The sequence below is a fragment of the Oreochromis aureus genome, linkage group 18, assembly GCF_013358895.1.
Source record: "Oreochromis aureus strain Israel breed Guangdong linkage group 18, ZZ_aureus, whole genome shotgun sequence".
Taxonomy (NCBI): domain Eukaryota; kingdom Metazoa; phylum Chordata; class Actinopteri; order Cichliformes; family Cichlidae; genus Oreochromis; species Oreochromis aureus.
In genome coordinates this window covers 3,077,624-3,098,998 of record NC_052959.1, presented here as the reverse complement: position 1 = coordinate 3,098,998, position 21,375 = coordinate 3,077,624, and the positions used below count along the sequence as shown (strand labels likewise).

General features: G+C 43.4%; 1 protein-coding gene across 1 annotated transcript in view; it reads left to right on the top strand.

Moving 5' to 3' along the window:
• Window positions 1-21,375, top strand: part of chd7 (chromodomain helicase DNA binding protein 7) — an 81,777-nt gene that overhangs the window by 647 nt on the left and 59,755 nt on the right. The window contains exons 2-3 of the mRNA XM_031735419.2: window positions 18,413-19,984; window positions 20,413-20,744. Of these exons, the coding sequence (XP_031591279.2) occupies window positions 18,532-19,984; window positions 20,413-20,744 (1,785 nt within the window). The 5' untranslated portion in view covers window positions 18,413-18,531. The remainder of the gene's footprint in view (window positions 1-18,412; window positions 19,985-20,412; window positions 20,745-21,375) is intronic.

The window sequence follows — 21,375 nt, the reverse complement described above, 5'->3', positions numbered from 1 at the left end:
AGCAAGTTTAGCTTTGCCACCCGCAGCATCGCTCACTCACACAGACGCACAACAGTCCCATTAGTTAGTTGAAAAGTGGAAAGAAAAATGTCCAGCACAACACTGAGAGCCTCGCAGTTTCTGAGTCAGTTCCTCAGACAACTTATCGGCCTTTGTAATATAAAACTTGGACTTAGTTCATTTTTAAAGTGTGAGTGTTAGCCCTGTTAGCTAATTGTGTTGAAGCTTCTAGGAGACACGAGGTGGCTCGAGCGTAGAGGTGAGTCACTAGCCGACTGAATGAGCGGAGCACTGAGGGAGATTCCCAGCGGAGAATACTTGGCAGAAATCGCCCAAAACGCCTCACAGTGGCTCAATTGCACCATTTCACAATGAAAGTATAAATAATAGTTTGATTTCAATGGAATTGTAGTGTTTTGTGGTAAAGGGGACAGTGTTAAGTATGTGTAGTAGTCGGTAGTTTTATTGGACGAAAGGGACAGAGCAGTGGAGGAGAGGAGGGGGGAAGCTGTGAGGCCAGGCGGTCATTCCATACAACCGTGTTTTTCTGGTTGTTTTTACCATGCCTTGTATCATCAAAACACTTTGAAATGTGCAGAAAAAAATGTCCTACTCGTGTACAGCTTTGGAGTGGTGGAGAAAGTATTTTACCTTAACAAAAAAACGAGATGAGCGAATCGTTCCTTGGTCCGAAACGACGTGCGAAATACCGCTGATAGGCTAATTAGCCTTGCTAGCCGCTGGAGGTTGGCCCAGCGCTAGGACACAGAAGTTCAGCTAGCCTGCTAGCCAGCTCTCATCCTCATTGTGTACGGGCAAAGACCACTTATTAGCCCCCCCGAGCTAGCTACTAACCTGCTCGGAGCGGTTATCGGTCAGTGCATAGCTCTTGGGCGAGGGAATTAACTTTGCTCCTTTTTTCACTTCACTTTTTGACGAGGTAAAAATGCAAAGTTACATTACAGATCCTCCTTAGGTCTTTCCGCCTTTTGACTTTTGTTATGAGCACTTGTTTGTTGTGTTACATTGTATCCGGCGACCGAAGTTTGGTTACCCTTACGACTACACTTGTTACTCGATGTGGACGGGGGGAAAAGGCAGTCCTAAACACCTGCTCTTGTAGTTCCACTGACACATCTTTACCATATACTAAAACCGTATTTTTTTTCTCTGTACAGTCTTAACTTAATTGCGTGTGTTTCTTGCGCTATCCTGCTCTCTTTCCCCATTATGTGTTCTGTAATCGGCCAACTTGCATAATGGTCACCCTGACGCTCTCACGCAACTCTGGCACTAAAATCTCTGGAAAATAACCGAGCTTGGCCCCCCCTCAGAAACACACGCTCGTTTTCTATCCGTTTTTACTTTGTGGTTTTAGTCAGTGCGACACATTTCAGTGGATTTGTGCTGGGTCGTTATGTTTTTTCCTCCCGTTTCCCATAGAGCCAGGAGCTGCTATACCCCCACCACTACCACCTTGTGTCTTTGAGCCAAGATGGCAGCTAGTCATGTTTAGCGGGCCACAGCGGGAGAGATAAGAGGCCCCGACCACACACACACACTCCAGATGCTCAGCAATATTTGGTCTCTCTCCCCTCTGTCTCTCACTGCCCTTTTTTGTGGTAAAAGTCGAGCCCCTCTCCCAGCTGCAAGGCTGACTTAGTTTGCTAGAGACAGTTAGTCTTGACTAACCTGAGACTTTTACACAAAGTTAGGTTTCCTCCCTTTGACAATGTGTGCAGAGGTGAATGTTTTAATTTTGCACATATTTAGATTGATTTACTAAAGTAAACACAATGGTTGTTATTTTTAGAATAGCCTTTTTTCTCTTTTAAATAGTTCAGACTTAAGTTTGAAGTTTGTGGAAGTCATGTTGATTACCTCTCCAAAATGAATCTGTTCATCTGGACGTAGCGTTTTGAGGGAGAAACGTTTCGTCACTCGTCCAAGTGACTTCTTCAGTCTCAGCTGACTGCAGGTTTCCCCAAACCTTATAAACAGTACATTTGCATAATGACTGAAACCAGCCCACTGAAGGAACAATGGGCTGTGAGGTCAGTTCCTTAATCATAATTATGCAAATTCCCATGACCACTGATCAACAACCAATGATGATTGATTACCCTCGAGTTCTCTTAACTTTGGCTGGTGAGTGTGCATTATTCACTCAAAGAGCCAAATAATACAACCATTAACATTTGAAACTTTATGAAGCAAGTTGCCGGTAAATCTGTTGGTCGTTTTGTCATAAACTCTTTGTTCCACTAAAAGCACAAAGCAGAATCTGCCCTCTTGTCTCATTTTTAACTCTAAAAGATGGGAATTCCGTGAGTTTTTCTGTTTCCTATTTTTGGCAGTGGTCCCAGCATGGCTACATCTAGGGAAATCCCTGTCACCTTACACTGTGGCTATGATCGGGGCATACACCACGCATACAGTGAAATGCAATTTTAGGATAGCCCTGCTCAGAATGATGCAATCAAATTTCCGGGCCTATAGCTGTACACTGATGCTCATTGTCGCCATGTATGCCCTCCCCCATTATCTATTTTCAGTGATTTTAATGGACATCTGTCTGTGCAACTTTACCCTGATCCATTATTTTAACTTTGACACTTTGTTTGGAGCAGGTGTCCATCAGTTTGTCATGATAAGCCTACTCCCTGTTGTTGTGGCCTATGAATCATTAGTGTGGTCAGAGTTGGTTATCTGGACATTTCACTTTTGGTCTGCAATCATCTAATGACCTTTTCACCAGCTCTTGCTACTTTCATGCTGTGAAGAATAGTTCAGATTAATATGGCTAAACTTACACAAGTGTATGCAAAAGTGACAGACAGGGGGAAACTAGAGACAAACAAGAGGAGAAATCAGAAGTAAACTTGTTGGCATGTGCGAGAACACTGACATTTTTGTATTATGCTGGTTAAAGTGACATTTGTTAACATATTGGGCCTTCTTCTCTCACTTTAATGTACACTCATGATTATTGAGAGGGTGGGAAATCTGGATGTAACAAGTTCATAATTTCTCAGCCTCCTTTCTCAAAAGGCTAAAAAGCAACTCTAATATCAAAGGCGCATTTTCACTTTCAGCATTGCACCTACTGCCCCGAAGTGATTTTTGTGTCTGACTTAATGCATTAGCACCCACTCTCTTGCTCTGTCGAAGTGTTGAAGTTATCTTACACACTCAGTGGGGTTAACAGTGCAAATAAAGTATTGACCACAAGAAGGAAGTGCTAGATTCTTGCCTGTGTTGCAATTAAATCTGAGTGCGAAGCAGAGTGACTTGTCTGGAGGGTGATCTTGATTTGGCACGTGGGATCCTCTTCAGTGGTTAGGCTCTTTAAAAGCTGTGTAAAGGCGTTTTAGTGTGAACGTTCCTTCCTGTCTTGATTTGTGTTCACCTGCCTGCAGGTTGGCCAGGTGATCTATGAAGCTGAATGAATGCCTCTGCAGACTCACTCGTCCCACACACACAGACTCCCATTGTAACCAGTAACTGGTTTATCTAAGCCTCTTTTCCACTTGTACTGACTCGACTCTACTTGGTTTTTGATTGTTTTCCATTTCAGTGGAGTACCACCTAACGTGGTCTATGCAGCTGAAAGTTCCAAGATGCCATTTGTCACATTTTCCGATCAACTCAGCTCACTTGGAACCCTAGTCAAGCAGGTCCTGAAAAAGTACCTGGTACCAGGTAATACTACCAAAAGGAAAACCGTAAAAGCAGACTAGGTACATGTGAGAAAGGGCTCCTAGTGAACTGAAAATGTTTTAAGGGAGTCACTGGAGAGGCAGCCAAATGACAGAAAGGACCAGGCCAGCTTGAAGGTAGGGAAACATCAGATAGTGTGGGCTTAGCTGTGGACAGCTGGTTAGCAGCACCTGAACTTTAAAAACAGAATACTTCATAAATAAATTACAGTGAGATACAAAAACACAGATTTTAAACAGAAGATGGAATGGTGTGCAGAGAATAGTATCAAGTAGACCAGCATCATAAAAGAAATGTTTTAGTGGGAGATATGCAAATCACTCCAGTTGGTCAGCACTTTCAGAATAAAATCAGTAAAAAGTGGAAGCAGACATTTGTAATTTGCTGCCTTTAGTCCTGAGATAAGTGAACAGTTGTAATGCCCCAGCTGATGTTTTTCTGGACAATATGTTAAATGTAATAATAATGAGAAATCAAAAAGAAAATTCTTACAATATTTTAAGAGAGCTGACTTCCAGTTAGTAAATAATGGGTCCTGAAACCTTCTGAAATGTTTCTTCTGGATTTGAACCTATGCTCACATGAGACGCTCCACGAGGAGCTAGTCTTTCTGTAAGTTTCAGTGAACAGCCTCCAATTAAGCTCTATGGACACATGCTGCATAGTACAGATAACCTCTGGTTGAACTGTAACAAAAGCAAAATGTATATAATGTTTCTGATGTAGATATGATTTATAACTGAAGATAGGTTATCTTCACAACTTCTTTGTAGAAGTGGAGCTGGTGAAAAAATAACTTTTTCTCATGTATTAAAGAACAGCTGCTTGTTTATGGGAACGTCTGTGGCGTAAAGAGCTGATGCATTGCAGGCATTGTTGAAATCCATTTGAGGTCAGCGGAGGTTTCGCTGTAGTTATGTAGTTGAAAGTAATGACGAAAAGCACTCACTCTCTCTCACCGGACACACAAACGCACATAAGATGGATGACACTGATTACCCAGCCCAAACTGAACTGAGTGGATTGTCTGCAGGTTAGCTAGCAGCAGGTAATGCAGCGCACTGGACAATCTGGTGCTGAAATGTTGCTGTTGGGTATCTGAGTCAGATTACTGTTGTTTGTTAGGGGTGCCATTTTGTCTCCTATCATCATGTGTCATGGATGGCACTTCTGTTAGTGGGGATGAGAAGCAGTGCTGTTGTTTGCCTCCATCTCTTTCATCTTTGCTATCTATTGCTCCACCTCCACCCCTCAGCCACCCAACCACCCACTCCCTTTCTGTCCCTCTCTGTATAAGCCTACCTCCTTTTTTTCCTAGTCTTCATTCTCACCCTTTGCATCTCTCTTTCTCGCTCTCCATCTTTGCCTGGCTGTCTGTTTTCTCCCCCGCCCTCCATCCAGTGCTCTCATTTCCAGCCAAAAGGTTAGCGGGGGTCTTTAGCACTGTGGTGACATTCAAAACTGAGTGTCATCACTGTGTCTACTGCTCTCTCTCATCCTTCCCTCTCACCTGTCTCTCCCTCTGCCCCCTCCTCCTCTTCTGCGCCTGCCTCCCCCATCCTCCCCCTGCAGCGAGGGCCTTCTGGACCAAGTGCTGTGCCTAGGAGAGAGGCTGGCATTAATACAGATCTCAAGTGTTTGTGTGTGGGCTGTACGTGTGTTCTGTATGTGCTGGAGGAGACGGCCTGTCAAGTATGCCTTTTAATCTGTTGTTGACCTCTGCTGCTGTATATACTTTTGGAATATCCCGTTTCCCCTCTTCAGCTCTTTGCTAACGTGGGAAGAAAATAAGCAAAGCTAAATCCAAGGCCTTTCCACTGGAAATATGTGGGAGCTTTGTGTCATCAGCTGCTGATGAATCCTATTGCTGAAAAGCTCCGTCAGCGCCATGCAAAACTCTCATCAGTTTCCTGGCACTTGCTGTGGTTTAATGGCACTCTTGTGGCATCCACGCATCCTTCTTGCTCATCTTCGATCACCATTTCTCCTCGGTGATTCACGTTGCTGATGAAAGATTAAGTGCTGCTTGCTTTTGGAATCAGCATCCAGTTAGGGAGATGGAGATGGAATGAAAACAGGATGATGTTAACTACACGTGAAAGAGATTTCAACCCATAAAGACATTTTCTTAAGAGGTACATAGATCTTTGTTTTTGGCAGATAATATTGGAATTTCCTGAACATGTAAACATGTAAATGACTGATCCTCCGTGAGCCAGGACGTTTCTTCTTCTTAGAAGGGAGTTTTTCTTTCCCACTGTTGCAAAGTGCTAATCGTAGGAGATCATCAGATTGTAGGGGTTCACCTTTTATATGTAGGGTCTTGAACTTAGATTATAAACCACCCTGACACATTACTGTTGTTGACTAGTTCCATCTACTCTTGGAGATTTAAACCCATAACAAAAGCACCGTGATCCCATGGAGCTCGCCAGCTCTGGAGAAAGTGAGTGCATTGGACGATGTTTCCTCGCGTTTTTAGGACTCTGGAGGTCTTAGCACGTGGGCAGGCGGGGCAAGAAGGGTAGCTATCCAGGCTCAGGGGATTCGGTTCAGACCTGGCTGTCCCATTGGTCGAAAAGGACATGTCGATAGCAGTGACTGACTGAGCAGCAGTGGGGGTTGCATTCTGGAGAGCCTGTTTATCATCAGTGTGTGAGCCTTCCTGTTTGCTCTTGCATAAAGGGATATCTAAGCATTTTGACTTTGATGGGGAATTCACCATTAAAGCCTTTCTTTGGAAGCCTGTGTCATATTCATGTTTTCTACAAAAATGAAAATCTAGACCGAGAGTCAGGAAAGTACTGTCTGTGATGTTCTTGTTGCTCAGAAGTATTTCCAAAGCTTCGTTTTTTTTTTTTTGTGTTGTTTTTTTTTTTTTTGTCTGAACAGGTATGACAAATCTCTCAACAGCCCCAAAACCACTGGTGGTTTTCTTTCAGCAAGCTGATCAGACTCCCTGCTACTGACAAATCCTGTAGTTTTTGAAAAGACTGCTGCTTTTGAACACTTGCAGGGTTTTCCCCAAAGCCTGTAATAGTGGCAGTGTAACACTATGATAAGTCATTTGCATTACCAAGCTACAATTTCCCCCTCACCTGCAGCCGTTTGATCTCTGAACTTCATATGGGCTTATGCCTGCTGCTCTGACTTTCTGATCAAGATTCAAACAACACTGGAATATTCATATTAATGAAGGGGTTTGTTTTAGGCACAGGGGACGCCTGTCTCCTTCAGCTCTGAATGCCTACAGCTACAGACTCTGAGGGGTGGTAGGGGAAATACCAGCATTAACTATAGCGCTCATCCCGAAGGCGTCGGTACATGTCGTCTGACTGGGCATTGTGACCTACCTCCTGTTCTGAACTCAATGTGGGTCAGATGCTACAAGTCAAATATTAGTTCAGCCTACTGTATGCATTAAGGTCAGATAAGACACTTAATCTGGTCCCAGTCTATGGCAGAAGTTTTGGAAACTCATTCATCCCTAGAGTTTTAGTACTGCAGAGGATGGGCTGTAGAGTACTTTCAGGAGCTGCAGAGATCTTTTAAAGATGCATCCCTCTGGCTTAATTTATAAATTTGAGACATTTGCTTTATAGGAAAAAAGATACTCCAATGACCTTATTGCCTATGAGGGCCTATCACAATTTAAACCAGCATATGTCAAGTCTTTCTTGATTTGCATAAGCTCTTTCCACAGATTCTAAATGCATTCTACAACCATATATATCCAGTGACCTTGTAAGTAGATGAGTGGAGCAGACCTGTCAGCTAAGCACAAATGAAACATTCTGGTTCTTAGGAAGCGTTTCTCAGCAGTCTGTTGAAAAAGAGTCAAGTCTTTGCCTAAACTTTTGTTCTTGCTTGTGTTTTTCTGTTTGTAGTAAGTGACACAAAGTGTAGAAAAGAAGACTGAGAATCAGTCTAGCTTCAAAACAAGCTAGTTTGACATCCTACATTTGACATTTGGTTTTGATTTGCTTCACTCTGCTGTTGAGTTTTGATGACTAGAATCTACAGAATTTAGGAATGCCAGTTTCTGTTCAGAAAAAATGTTAACATATAATTACCAATGACTGATACTTGTTGTAAACAGTGTTTTGTACTCATGTAATGGAGTATTATCTCACTATCAGCTGAGATAATGCTAATCGCTAATTCCGCAGTGACACAGACAGAACAGCTTGTGTGTAGCGCTGTGCACGAGAACAGAGAGGAGGGAGATGGGACGACACACTGTCAAGTTTATTTCCTAGCTCCAGCATGAAGAGGAAGTAATGCATGTAACAGATGGAGAACAAATCATACTTAACCTCATTTACATACACCAATGAATGATTGAGCCTCGCTGAATCAGTGAGCACAAATGGATGGATATAAGCTGAACAGGTAAACCGGCACTGAGTCATAGGATTTGCCTGCTTCTTCAGTCCTGTTTTTAACTAAAAAAATGTTTTGTTAATCCCTTTTAAGGCATTAAAAGGGGCTTAAGGGCAATATGTAAGGGTTGTAGGGTTAGATACTTACTTGTTGTGGCGCCAGCAAACAACTGTACCGGCTTCGTCTCCACCCTTCAGCTGTTACTAGTGGTTGATGTTCATGACACGTAACGACACGTTGTAAGGCGTTTAAAGAGGTCGGTAGAGTTCTCGTTTCGGCAACTTTGCAATATTAAACATTTATCATAAATGTTAACCTAGCTTTTGATCATTTAATTCTCAAATCGGGAGAACCCTGTAAGATATGTTACCTAAATCAATGGTTGGAACTTTTGAACTGACCATCAGTGTGATGGGTCACCACCCTTGTAATGTGCTGGCAGAAACCCTGGTATTGGCAACAGATTAGTGTCTTGAAAAATTTTGAAGCTTCAGTTCTAGCTTTGGTTTAAAGAACACAAAAATCCTGTTTAGGCCCGAGGGGTAGAAAACCTACTAAACCCACTAGAATCTTTAAACTATTTGGCCAATATTTCTGGGCATATATGTGTCACTTTTTTAATAGGCTTGCTTAAACCAGTGATTTTCAGAGAGCATACAGCTTCACAAACCACATAACAGGTTCTTTAGCTCAGTGAGCACAGAGACATGCACTCTTTCTCTCTTAGCAGGTTCCTTGGCTACCCCCTGTGGCCTACTTCTTTCTCTCCCTCCCTCTCCTCTCCTCTCCCTCTCCTGTGTCTGTCTCTCGGCCTCTATGTCTTCTGGGATCAGACTGAGAGCCAGCCAGTGGTTTTTCCTACCACATGGTAAAGGCAGGGAACAGATTGGATAAACACAGCCCTTTCCTGCTGACCCACTGCCACCACCCACCCCCTTCTCCTCCAGTCTCTCACACACACACAAACGCAAACCAACACACACAGTGTCCATTAACAAAGCAGCCGTGCGTAAAATAACCAGATTTTCTTTAGCTTCACTGCTTCTTTCTCTTTTCGCCTTGCTCTCTTGGCCCCCCTCACCGCCACCCCGTCAACCCCCACCTGCTCTTCTTTCTTCCTTCCTTCCGGGCCTCAAATCCCAGCCCCAAACACACGGCCATGCATCCCCTCACTTGAGCGTAATTACACACACAGCTAGCCAGCTCTTGCACGCTGTCCTCCATTTGGGAACAAAGGTATAAATTATAGTGGCTTAGATCCTGGTGGTAATGGGAGGTGGGTGGGTGCACACGTGTCCTGCAGAGGAAGAGGGAGATCATTCGCTTTAAAAAAAAAATAAAAATTTATTTCCCCCCCGGAGGTGTTTAGTGAAGTTGCGCCTGCTAAGGCACTGGTGTAGTTTGCTCTTTGGCTTGGTTTTATTTGTCTGTACCTGTCTGTGCCTCAGAGGAAACATGGTGTTGTTGACATGGCAGAGATTTCCTGTAGTAAAGCCTGGAGGCTACAGACAGTTTAGCTGCCAAACTGTCGACAGCACAGACAGAACTGTATTGAGCCGCTGTTGGCTAATCTCCCTCCCTCACACCCCTCCTTCACCGCAGGCTGACGCTGCATGCACCAAGTGATTTGCAGTCATTTTGGTCAAGTGTGGTGATAGTAATAGATGTTAACAAATAAAAACCAGCAAGTGTCTATAATAGTAGAGAGGAAAAAGAGTAGAGGAAACCACTAAAATGAGGCCTCAGATCTAATTTGGTGGCTCGAGAAGGTGACAGCCCCATGCAAATTGTCGAGATCTCGAGATTTCTCTGGAGTGTTTAAAAATGACAACTTTGATAGGCGTTCAGAAATGTTTACAGAGCAGGAAAAAGGTGAGGTGTGCCTGGCGCCTGCGGGTTTTCATTCCAGCCCAGTTTACACCTGGTGACGTCACTCCCAAACATGCCTTCGCGCTGACGGGAAGAACATATCAGTTAGATCACCTGGTGTAGGGGGTTGTCTGCACTCAAAACTTGGAGACTTGTCATGCTGTGTTTTGTTAAATGGCCAACAGGTTTATGATGTGTTTAAAATGCTCAATACACAGAAATTGTAAAAATAAAGTGGGCATTTCTGATTGGGCCTGGCTGCCAGTGTTTTCTTAGAGTTCCTGTTTGGGATTTTTGTTAAATGAAAGCCCATCTCTAATGCATTACAGTGAAAGGCTGTGTAATGCCTCCGGCAGCCAGAGAAGGCCATTCAGTTGCACTAACTTGGCAGTGATATTCTGCGGTTTCGGCTTGGCTGAACCGGTGGCCTCAATAATTGTGGTTTGACAGAGCTGCACAGTCAGTGTGGATTCCTGAGCCTGGCTGGTGATTGCATGTGTATTTATCAAGTTGGCTGAAACTCGTGCATGTATAGTTGGTCAAAACTATACGTACACGAGCCTTTCAGTAGTGTTTTCAGGTGAGTTGGAGCTGGTAATTGCATTATTTGCCTCACAGGCCCGTGCACTCCTCTGACAGTGCCTGAACCAAACCCCTTTCATATTGCTTCTAGCTGTGTGTAAACTGGAGGGTGTCTGCTGCTTCAAGGTCAGTGTCTTGATACAGTATCTTAGGTTTTATTTTGGGACATGGTTTGCTTGGAGTTGCAACACAAAGAAATGCAAAGGAAAGGCCCTTTCTCTCCCATCCTGACCCTGTCTTAGCTACCTCCAGTGCTTTCTTTGCACTGCACAAAAATTACTATTAATGTGCTAAAACTCAGCATTTGTGTGTGCTGTTGATCATTTTTCACACAAGTGCTCATATTTGACAATGAATTGTTTTAATGATGACTGTTAGATTTGTTGATTTTGTAATTGTCCATTGTAACTGTCAGTATGGTGAAATTAATCAAACTTTAGCCAATATATAAAATTATAAATATATTTACAGATAGATACAGGTAAACATCAGTTAATTTTGTGATAGTGGTAATCAGCCAGGCACATATCGGCTGATAGCACATTTTGTTGTGCTCTTTTACGTCTCCTTCAGCATTGTATGTCATTTTGTAGATTTGACATTTATCCAAACGCGGTTGAGTTTATCCAGTTTTGATGCTGTTATGCCAGCACACCCTCCAAGTCTATATATGACCAATTAGTGATAGACTGGAGCTAAAATAACATATTTAAGCGGCTCAAAATGGATTTCCCCACTAGTTTCACTTGCCCCTTTCTGCTCAGTATGTTTTGTAATTATATTATTCTTGTAATGTAATTATAAAAATTTATACTCTTTTTCTCTCCTTGACTTTACACAGATATGACGATTGATATTGTAGGTTCTTGCAGTGTCTTCTGACACGAAAGTGGATTACTTTCTTGTCTTCTTTTTTTCCCCATGAAATCTGTTACTGACACGGACATTTAATATCACGACAGCAACTAAAAAGGATATTTACCTTGTTCATCACCATTGGAGCATCTACTCAATGTTTTTGGACTAATGTTTTTTTGCTAATACTGAAGTTTTGTTTTTCTGAATCATCTGCCTCCAAACTGACCCCTGTTGTTAAAACCTACATTGACTGTCACCTCTGAAAATGCTGATAACCATCAGTGTGGTCGTGTGAAGCCACATTAAGTGAGCACGAGCTTTCGGCTGTGTTAGTACCTACTTTCTTTCTTTATGTCACTGGATGGCTGAGTAAATTTGTTGGATAGGAGGTCGAAGTGCCTACCATACTGCCGATAGCACACAGACTACTTATTAACAGCTTGCCCTGCATCATAAAAATGGGAGGTCTATGTTGTTGTATGTGAGCTGCTAAGGATACTAGTGAGAAAATAAAATGTCAGCTGTTGAGGGTCAAGCATGAAGGCTCATCACATGCCAAGATACTGATTTGCATAGCTTGGAAGGAACAAAGTGTTTGCTACTTCATGCTAAACATTGACTGGTATGTGCACTTGGTATGTATTCAGTTGGCTCAGATGACACCTTGCTTGTGTTTGTTTGTGTTTATGGGGTTTTTGTTGTTGTTTTTTAAACAGATACATCTGTGGTGTTCAGTATGGATATGTCTGAATTTCTTCTTGGCTCCTCAGCTTAAGTGTGTTACGACAGGAGCAGCACAGGGGCCTAAAAGCCTCATCCTTTGATGAGATTTGGCATTTAAAGTGGCACACTGGTCGCTCACCTAATTCCCTGTGCAATGACAGCTGGGCCAAACTGTGCACGTGTTTTCATATATGTATGTCACTGTGTGATCTCTTTAAGAACTCAAGCTTGGGCTAAAACTGCAAAGAAAGTGGTACAGAAAGTTGAAATCAAGAGAACAAGGAGTTTCTTTTCCATGACTGAAGCAGGTTTCACAGAGGGATAAACAGATACGCTAGAGAGATGGAGGATGAAATAAAGAGCGAGGAGATGAAGTGTATCCTGCTCCATCCACTCGTTGCAGATGAGTGTTATTTTGTGGGAGGCTAAGTTCTAAATGCCAGACAAGAAATGAGGAGGATGAGTGGAGCAAAGGAGCCTCGAGACACACACACGTGTGCAACTGCACTGTTCTCTCACACACACACACACACAGACGGCTCAAGTAAGTGCTTATATAGCTACATTTATTTAGTAATGTGGGATTCACTCTTATGTAGAGTGTGTATGACAGGAAATCAGTTACCCTCACACTAGCTTGCTGCAAAGGATGTGACATTACACTCAATTACTCTCACCTGAGACACAGACACATGTAGAAACTTTTTTTTCCTTCCTGTAGTGACTGAAATGCACAGCGTTTCCGAGCTGCTGTATTCTTGGTAAACTAGTAGCTGAACACAATATTTTTTTTTTCTTCTTCTAATGCAACAGTTGATGTGCTGCTTTAAGAGCATGCAGCACATTGGCCTTAGCTGTCATGCAATGTTTGAATGACTTATACAAAAGCAACTAGTGAACGGAAGTAGAGCTGCCAAATATTTGGGGTTTTTTTTGTTGTTGTTGTTGTTGTTTTTTTTTTGTTTTTTTTTTATAAAAAATAACTGTAGATGGAGTATTTTAAAGAGAGCAAGATTTGGTCTTTCTATGGGAGACATGGCATAATATCTTTTCCTTGTTTTCTATCATAGTGTTACATTGGTGGAGGCTTATTTTAAACACGGCCAATATTTCAAAGGAGTTTAATCTATGTACAATTAATCCCAGTGCGTCAGATGCTTATGATTCACACTGCTCTAATCAGAGGATATATCCTAATTTGGTCTTCTCGGGCACACACAGCCCTGCCCCTCTTAAACTCATGGGTTAAGAGGGGCAGCCAATCAGATATTGACATGAAGTGTACGAAGCTGTAGAGGTTGCTTCCCAAATATGAAATGAATAAGGATCATTTTGACCTGTGTATCATGCATAGCTAACGGTTCAAGAACAAAAGTGGACATAAAAATGTGCGTTCCCTCTCTGGTTATTGAGTTTGAAGTTTGAACCTGCTGAACTTCAGTGTGCACCAGCAGGCATGCCCATGTTTACTGTTTATAGTATGCCCTACTGGAGCTAGCAAAAATATAGCTGATCAAGTGACCGAGTGAAAAGCTTTTATAGGTGTTTCTACTTCTTTATGGAAACACATCTCAACCAGAGATCTTAAAAAAGGTCGAGGGGGGTGTCTGAGTTTTGTGCAAAATTAGCAAATTCTGCGAGAAAAGCGCTGTCAGCTTGACACAAACAGTATCAGATCTCCTTTATAGGCCAAGGTCAGTGAATTTTCCATTTATCATTGGTCCTGTCCAGTATATGATACTGATAACCTGTGTACCCTAGCTGATGTAGTTTGCTGGGTGTATTTAGAATCAAGTTTTCAAGTTCTTGTTTGTAATCCGGAGGCCCTGTCTCAACACATGCATGTCAAATTTATTTTCATTCCTGTTCCCTCTGACTAACACTGTGTAAGTCACATGCTGTAACAGCTTTGCCATTAGGAGAATGTGCAGATATTTGGAGACTCCATCCAGGTGTGGCAGAATAAGTTGTGTTACTGGCAGAAAAGTGAAATAATTAATTCAGATGAATTGTTATCCTTGTAAATTAAATTCACATGTTCAGAAGTCTAAATTACCAATTAGTGATTTTTAATTGATGATTAAACTAGTTTTCTGGAACACAGGGAAAAAAAACACATTACATTAACACTGCATGAAAAGTTAACTGTGCTTGAGACAGATGAGCTTATATGTGCAAGTGCTGGGAGATAACTACATTAACTACTTATTTTATTTTGATAGAAATATAGAGAGATAATTTCAGAGGAGAAGGAGATTCGGATTGTAAACAAACGTGTTACTGTCTGTAAAGCCATTCAGGTGTTAGCAGCTCTCCTCCCTGCAATCCAGTCACTTAATACCAAAAAAAAACTGACCAAGACTAACAGATTTCCTGCTTTACGGTACAGAAATAGTATTTTTGTCACTGGCAACTGGCACTTTGTCAGAAATGGCTCCTGGTCAAGTAGTGAAAATGTTCTGAAAATAAAGTTAAACTATTGTTGACGAAACTACCACTAGTTTAAGCCTTGGATACCTTTGCATTTTGGTGGCCATGTCGTAATAAGCTCTGTGTTCGTACAGGCAGCTTGTTTATGGCTCATAGGTATGGAGGAAAGGACTCGTTAATGCTATTTACACAACAAGAGTGGATGCTCCCAGCAGCATCTTGGAGATTTGCAACAGAAAGGCCCAACAGCTTTAAGGAGAGCTTTTTCACTGTAGTGCTGTGTCATGCTAATGTCATGTTACTTAGTGAATGGCTTTAGTTTATAAGGGTATTGTCACCCAAAAAGTACACATTAAAGAGTATGCAAAGAGACTTTGAGGAATCACATCTGGTTACCAATAACTTGTGCTCGTTAGTCTCAAACGTTAACTTTTAGATTCTTGAGACTTTTCAAACAAAAAAGTCTTGGATTAGTTTAAAAGTATCACTTTGACTTCTGTGTTTTAACTGAGTAGAACATGGTAGTTTTTACAGCATTCAGAGTTTCTGGCAATAGCAGATGGTGGAAGCAGTGAAAGGATGTTGGACCAATCAGTTCTAACAGTTTTATCCTCTCGAGTAAAGCTGAAGAGAAAACATCTGCCTGGTGACAGGAAGCAGCAGGCTTTATGTGAAGTGTGGTCATATTTTTGACAAAACAGTAGCAGAAGTGCTGCTTCTCTGCCATGCAGACTGCACCAAATGTAGGCCCAGCTCTGTGATAGGCACGTGAGCCAGTCCAGGATGTACCCCATGCTGTGATAGACCTCAGCAGGCTGTATACTCAGACCTAGTTAGCCCGCAGTGAGAGGTGCTTCACTAAATCTGACGATTTGGAATATCAGTTGCCTAATTTGATTATTTGTGTGGGCACGAGGAGTTTTACAGTGCCGAATATTTATTAAGAAGGAAAACTTGCTAATGCTTGTGTGCTACTTTGCGTGAGTGGAAATAATGACACGTTTTATCCCCGATACCTGCCGAGCTCTATAATGAACCAATATGTGGGAGGGAGGAGTGGAGGAGGATAGAAATGGGGCGAAGGAGTTTGGGGGGGGGGGACGACTCTGTAGCGGTATAAGTTGACTTGGCTGTTGGTTTTTGCAGCGCATAGAAGCAACAACCAAACCTCCCCCACTCCTCTCCATCTCCACTACACACACACACACACACACACACACACACACACACACACACACACACACACACACACACACACACACACACATTTCAAGCATGCTCAGATCCACCTACCTCCATCCTCTCACTCACACTCACTGGCTTGTTAGATTGGCCTCTAAGCTTCTCGGATGCCTAATTTTATCACACAAATAATGCTGAGTTCTTAGCAGTAAGTTTCCCGTACGCATTTTAATTTAGATTTTTATACAGAGGGAAAGGGAAGCCCACAGGTAGCAGGTGGCTAATTCCCGTACCTTCAAACATCTGCCAGAACTGACTGGTTAGTTAGCCAGCTGAATGAGTTGCTGACTGAAAAGCTAACCACTGACTGACTGGTGTATGGGCAGGTTCTGTGGCCTGTTGGCTTGCTGTTTTCTGGCTGGCTGGATGGCAGCTGCTGCTGTTCAAACAGAGCTGCATCTGCTGGGTCCTTTGTTCTAACACACACACACACACACACACACACACACACACACTCTCAATGACTCCAAGTGTGTGTTGGAAAAGAAAGAAGTTCTTTGTTTAGTAAAAATGGAGGTGGGGGAGGGTCTCTTGGGGGTGGGGTGATATAGAAAAGTTTTATTCAGTGGTTGCCTTTTTAAAATATAATTTTTAACATCTTTGTGTTTTACCTCAACGGATAAACTAAAATCTTTACGAATGAGGTCATCATACCGTAGTTAATAAAGACGGCAGTTCAGTTCTGCATGGAGAAGAAAAGCATTTTCTGTTAAACAAACTTTGATAACTAATTCTCATTCAGTGTTTCTTTCAGTGGGGTTTCTAAGAATGGGGAAAAAAATCAAAATAAATTGTGTTCTTGGGTTTTACTCCTGAATTCAAAAAGCTACCTTTGTAGAAAATGTCCCTACAAGAAATGTCTAACTTTTATACAATACCAACCACGGAGAAGAAAAGGGTTTTCATGCTCATCTGATTACCCGTTGCTGATCAATACATCTTAGCTGCTAGTAGTGCTGGGCAATATGGAAAAAATATTTATCACAATATGAATTATTTTATATCACGATAACGATATATATCACGATATACCACCTGACCTGTGGTCATCTGGAAAGTATGCAGTCTGTAAACAGTGAGTGGAGAGGGTGCAGTCTTTGTTTTGAGTTACCGTAAAGCATGTCGCAAATCCGGGTGCACGTAAAGCAGCACCATGTCGCAAAACCACAAGATGGAGTTTCTTTGCGAAATTTTTTTTTATACTTTTAACTTTATGCAAGAGAAAATAGAGCCAGAGCTTATCTTTACATTTTACATTCTGTAGTGCCATTTGTGGGAGCATTTCAAGTTGCTATACATCAATACAACTGTTATAGCCCAAATTTTAATAATATGTATGCATTAAGTCCATAGTAACTACATAAATTGCAAAAAAGTGCAATAAACTACAAAAAAATTGAAAATCGTTATTGGTTTTTTTAACATACATTTCTAGTTAGAGAAATTTAAGAGGCTTATCCCTCAAAACTGTAAATACAAAAAAGTTGCACAAAATAGTTTCCAACCACGAGAAATTTATTTTGAGTGTCTTCATAGTTTTATTTTTGAGATACACTAATTTTTATATACTACAGGAAAAATGAAAATATTATAATGCAAAAAAAAATTATTGCGCTACCTTAAGGTTCCAGTTCTACAGGGATTTAAAAATAGTTAGGCAAAACGGAGTGTGCCTGCTCCGACCGGTTGTAAAGGGTTAATGATATATTTTATGTAATAATTTATGAAATTAGGGTTAGAAACAATAGAAGACAAATAGCACGATAGACACTTTTCTATCGTCCACACGATATATATCGTTATATCGCCCAGCACTAGCTGCTAGCTTAAACTAAACTGTGTTGTCTCTTTGTACAGGTGATCAGCACCATCAGTACTCACAAGGTTCATGATATGATTATGTTGTTGCATGTCCATCAGCAAAAGTTACTGTAGTGTAACTAGCCTGTAAATCAGCTGCTTTTCCAGTGAGTCTCCACGTCCGTGTGTTGGACTGCAGCTGACAGCTGTACTCCTTGTTCTGCTCTCCACCCGCTGTAGGTTCTGCTTAGAGCTGCCCTGGAGCAGAGCAGAACAAGGACTCCTTGACCAGCTGCAGCCTAATATATTCTAGTTGGAGCAAACCAGATAAGATGCTCTCTAGGTGAGCTGCTGAAGGATGCTGGGGACTCTCACAACATCCCCCTGCCCTCAGGCTAGCTTTTTAACAGTGACTAATCATTGAAAATAAGAGTGAGGACGACTGAGTAATTGTGGATGAAGTCATTTGCTCATATTCATCAGGAAATGATAAAACAACTTGCTGAATATAAAGTTAATATGAAAAACTGGTATATTATATTGTTACTGGCATATGGAGTCTTATACCTGTCAATAGTATCACACTACATGAGTAGATTAAGTTAGATGGCTGTGGATTTACTATGTAAACGTACAGAACTATTGAAGACTAGTTCTATATGAATTAACAAAGGCAGCATGTGACAGTTCATCGGTGGACTGTTAAAGTAAATTATTTTTATAGTGAAGCATCCAGGAGCTCTTTGCCCTTCTCTGAATACGTGCATTAATTCCACTGTTTCTTTTTCTCTTCCTGTCTCACCAGAAACCTTCATGAGGACCATGGTGGAAAGCTTCAAATTAGCAGCTATCTGATTAGCTTCTCACTGCACAACAAATCTCCCTCCATCCAGTCCCCTCCATCTGTGGGGCCTCCATCCAGCCATGGCGGACCCTGGGATGTTGAGCTTATTCGGGGACGACCCAGGGCTGTTCTCAGATGGATTAGATGGTTTAGGAGACTGCTTTCCTCAGCAGTCAGTCCCAGGCCAGTCTGCTCCTCTTGCCCAGCAGACAAATTCCACTCTGAACCATGAACACCAGGGAAGCAGGGGATACCACCAGGGGATGATGCATGGCAGTGGGCCTACCCCAGCACAGCCTAAATTGGGGCAAATGTACGACCATGGCCCGTATACAGGCTATGATCAAGCCGGCACCCCTGGAGGACGAATGATGGCTCAGAATGGCCCCAGCCAGGGTCCCCCAAATGTGAACACGGCTATGAATGGCATGACCTCCCACTACCACAGTAACCCAGCTAACGCTAGCAACCCCCACCATGGGTACCAGGGTGATACTGGAGGAGGAGGAGGTGGGGGAGTTTGGGGCCAGCAGCAGCAGACCAGACCAGCTTATCCACAGGCTCCAGCACAACCAGGGGCTACTCCCAACCAGATGGGAGGCTACCAAATGTCTCAAGGCAATTATGGTGGGATTCAAGGTCCACCCACATCTAATGCAGCCCGCATGAATCAACACTACCCTCCACAGAGCATGGCACCCCCTCCTGCTCAGGACCCATCTCACTACTTGGGACATGTTGGAATCGGGGGTAACCAGATGAGACACCCTCAGCCTCAGGCACAATCCCAAGGCTATCCCAATATGGGACACACATCCCGATATCCACACTCCCCATCCAGACAGCCGCCACACCCCCACCACCAACAGGGCATGGGAGGGTTCGGGGGTACTCAGTACTCTGGCTATCAGCCCCAGTATGGTGCCATAGGACCTGGGATGGGCCAGGGTCCTAATACTAATGTCAGCGCTAATGCCAGCCAGCCCATGGGATCAGGGCAGCTTGGCCAGAGGTTTAACCAGGGAACAGGCCCGGCAGCAGGGCAGCAGGGACAACGATACCCCCCTGGACCACCACACCAAGCCCATCAGACTCATTCTGCCCCGATGCAGCAGCAGCAGCAGGCAGGGCAGCAGAGCCAGCCTATGCACCCCCTAAACCACCCGCAGAATATGCCCCAACCCCAAAACCAAGCCCAGTCCCATCTTGCCCCCCCAGCTCAGGGAACTTACTCCTCTCCTTCATCCATGTCCCCAATGCGGGTTTTGGGAGCCCCGACCCCTCCTCCCGCCCAACAGGGCAGACCTCCTAGCACAGGGCTAGCTGGGCCCCCAGAGGTTGCAGGATACACAGCAATGCATTCTCCACCCAGTGCTATGGCCCATCCACAGAGGACTCCACAAGCCCCACACTCCCAACACCAGCAACCCCATAGCATGGCCCCCAGTGCAGGGCAGATGTATCCCGGTATGGGGCCACAGCGTGGCGCACAAATGGGACCAAACAGGCCTCAGCTCCAGCAGCAGCAGCAGGGTAAGCAGTGTTCTGTTCATGGGCTTCACTTTGATCCTTTATTGGCGATCAAGATCAGTTTCTTCAATTTACAAAAGGACAGAAAACTAGAAACTAAAGCCATCTCTATCATGGATGTAGTGGCTAAATACTGAGTGAAGCTTAAAGAGATACTTAGGATAAGACACATGGTTTGATGCCATGATACTTGAAATGTGACTTTGTCTAAGAGAAATGATCAAAATATGGAAAAGTAAGAGTATGTCTACACCTGTTTTGGGCGGGGGCGGCAGTGGTCAGATGAATTTCATTATCAAACACAGGGGAACAAGGAATACTGCCTTGATTCCATCTAAATAGTTGACAAGGGTGACACGACAATGATGATTGATTCTTTTTTTTTTTTTTTTTTTTTTTTTTGTCCTTTTTTGTCCTGTCGCTTTATCCAGGGCACGAAGCCCCCGCAAGCCAGGGCGGAGACCAGCGTTTACTCCAGACCCAGCAGCAGGCCTCTCGAAGTGGGCAGCATATGCAGCCGGCACCCATGAGTTTCCAGGGACCGCCTGTTGGTCAACATGGAATCCCGGCTCCAAACCAGGGCCTTGGGCCACCCACTCAGAGCCCTCAGACGCAGCACACACACCTGCCCTCACACCCTCATCACTTGCAGAGCACGCCCCCTCCCCCCAACCAAGCCTCCCACCCGTGGGCACCTCCACCTTCTGCCTCCCACCCACTCTCCTCACCCCCTCTTACCCCACAGAAAGTGCCTCACATACAGGTGAGTCTCCGTCAAACAGACACTTTGATGTGGTAGCAAGGCTGAGTATGTGTGAGTGAGATCAAGACTATGTGCATTTGTTTTCATGTGTGGGTGTATTTTATGTGAATGTTTATTTTTCATGTGGGTGGGGGAATGTGTGTATTTGGAGTGTAAGGGAAGTGTGTGTGTGTGCAGGAGTGAGTGTGTGTCTGTACATGACATTTGAGAACACAGCGGTGCATTGGGCACTGGCTCACTGGGGTTTTGTGTATGTTTGTTCACGTTTTTTTCTTTTTTTCCTTTTGTGTGTTCTGCTGCGGGCCTTGTGCACGGTGGTTGTATTTCCGTGTGTGTGGTGGGGGGAGGGGGGATGGATTTTTGCAGCCGCTTATTTCCTGTGAGCTGCATATCCTGCGACACGCGTGCACATACATGCACAGAGGCGCCACTAGCATAATTTCTCCTCCCCCTTGCTCCCACTATCCCCCTCCTCTGTAGAGGAAACCTCCCTTCCTGTCTCTCTCCTCCCAGTCTCCTCTCTTTCCGCTCTCCCTGTCTGTCTTACTATTTGTCCTCTCCTTTTCAGGGGTGCCATCATTAAGTTAATGTTGTGTAGCCGGATGTGCAGAGAGACAGTTTGGACAAGAGG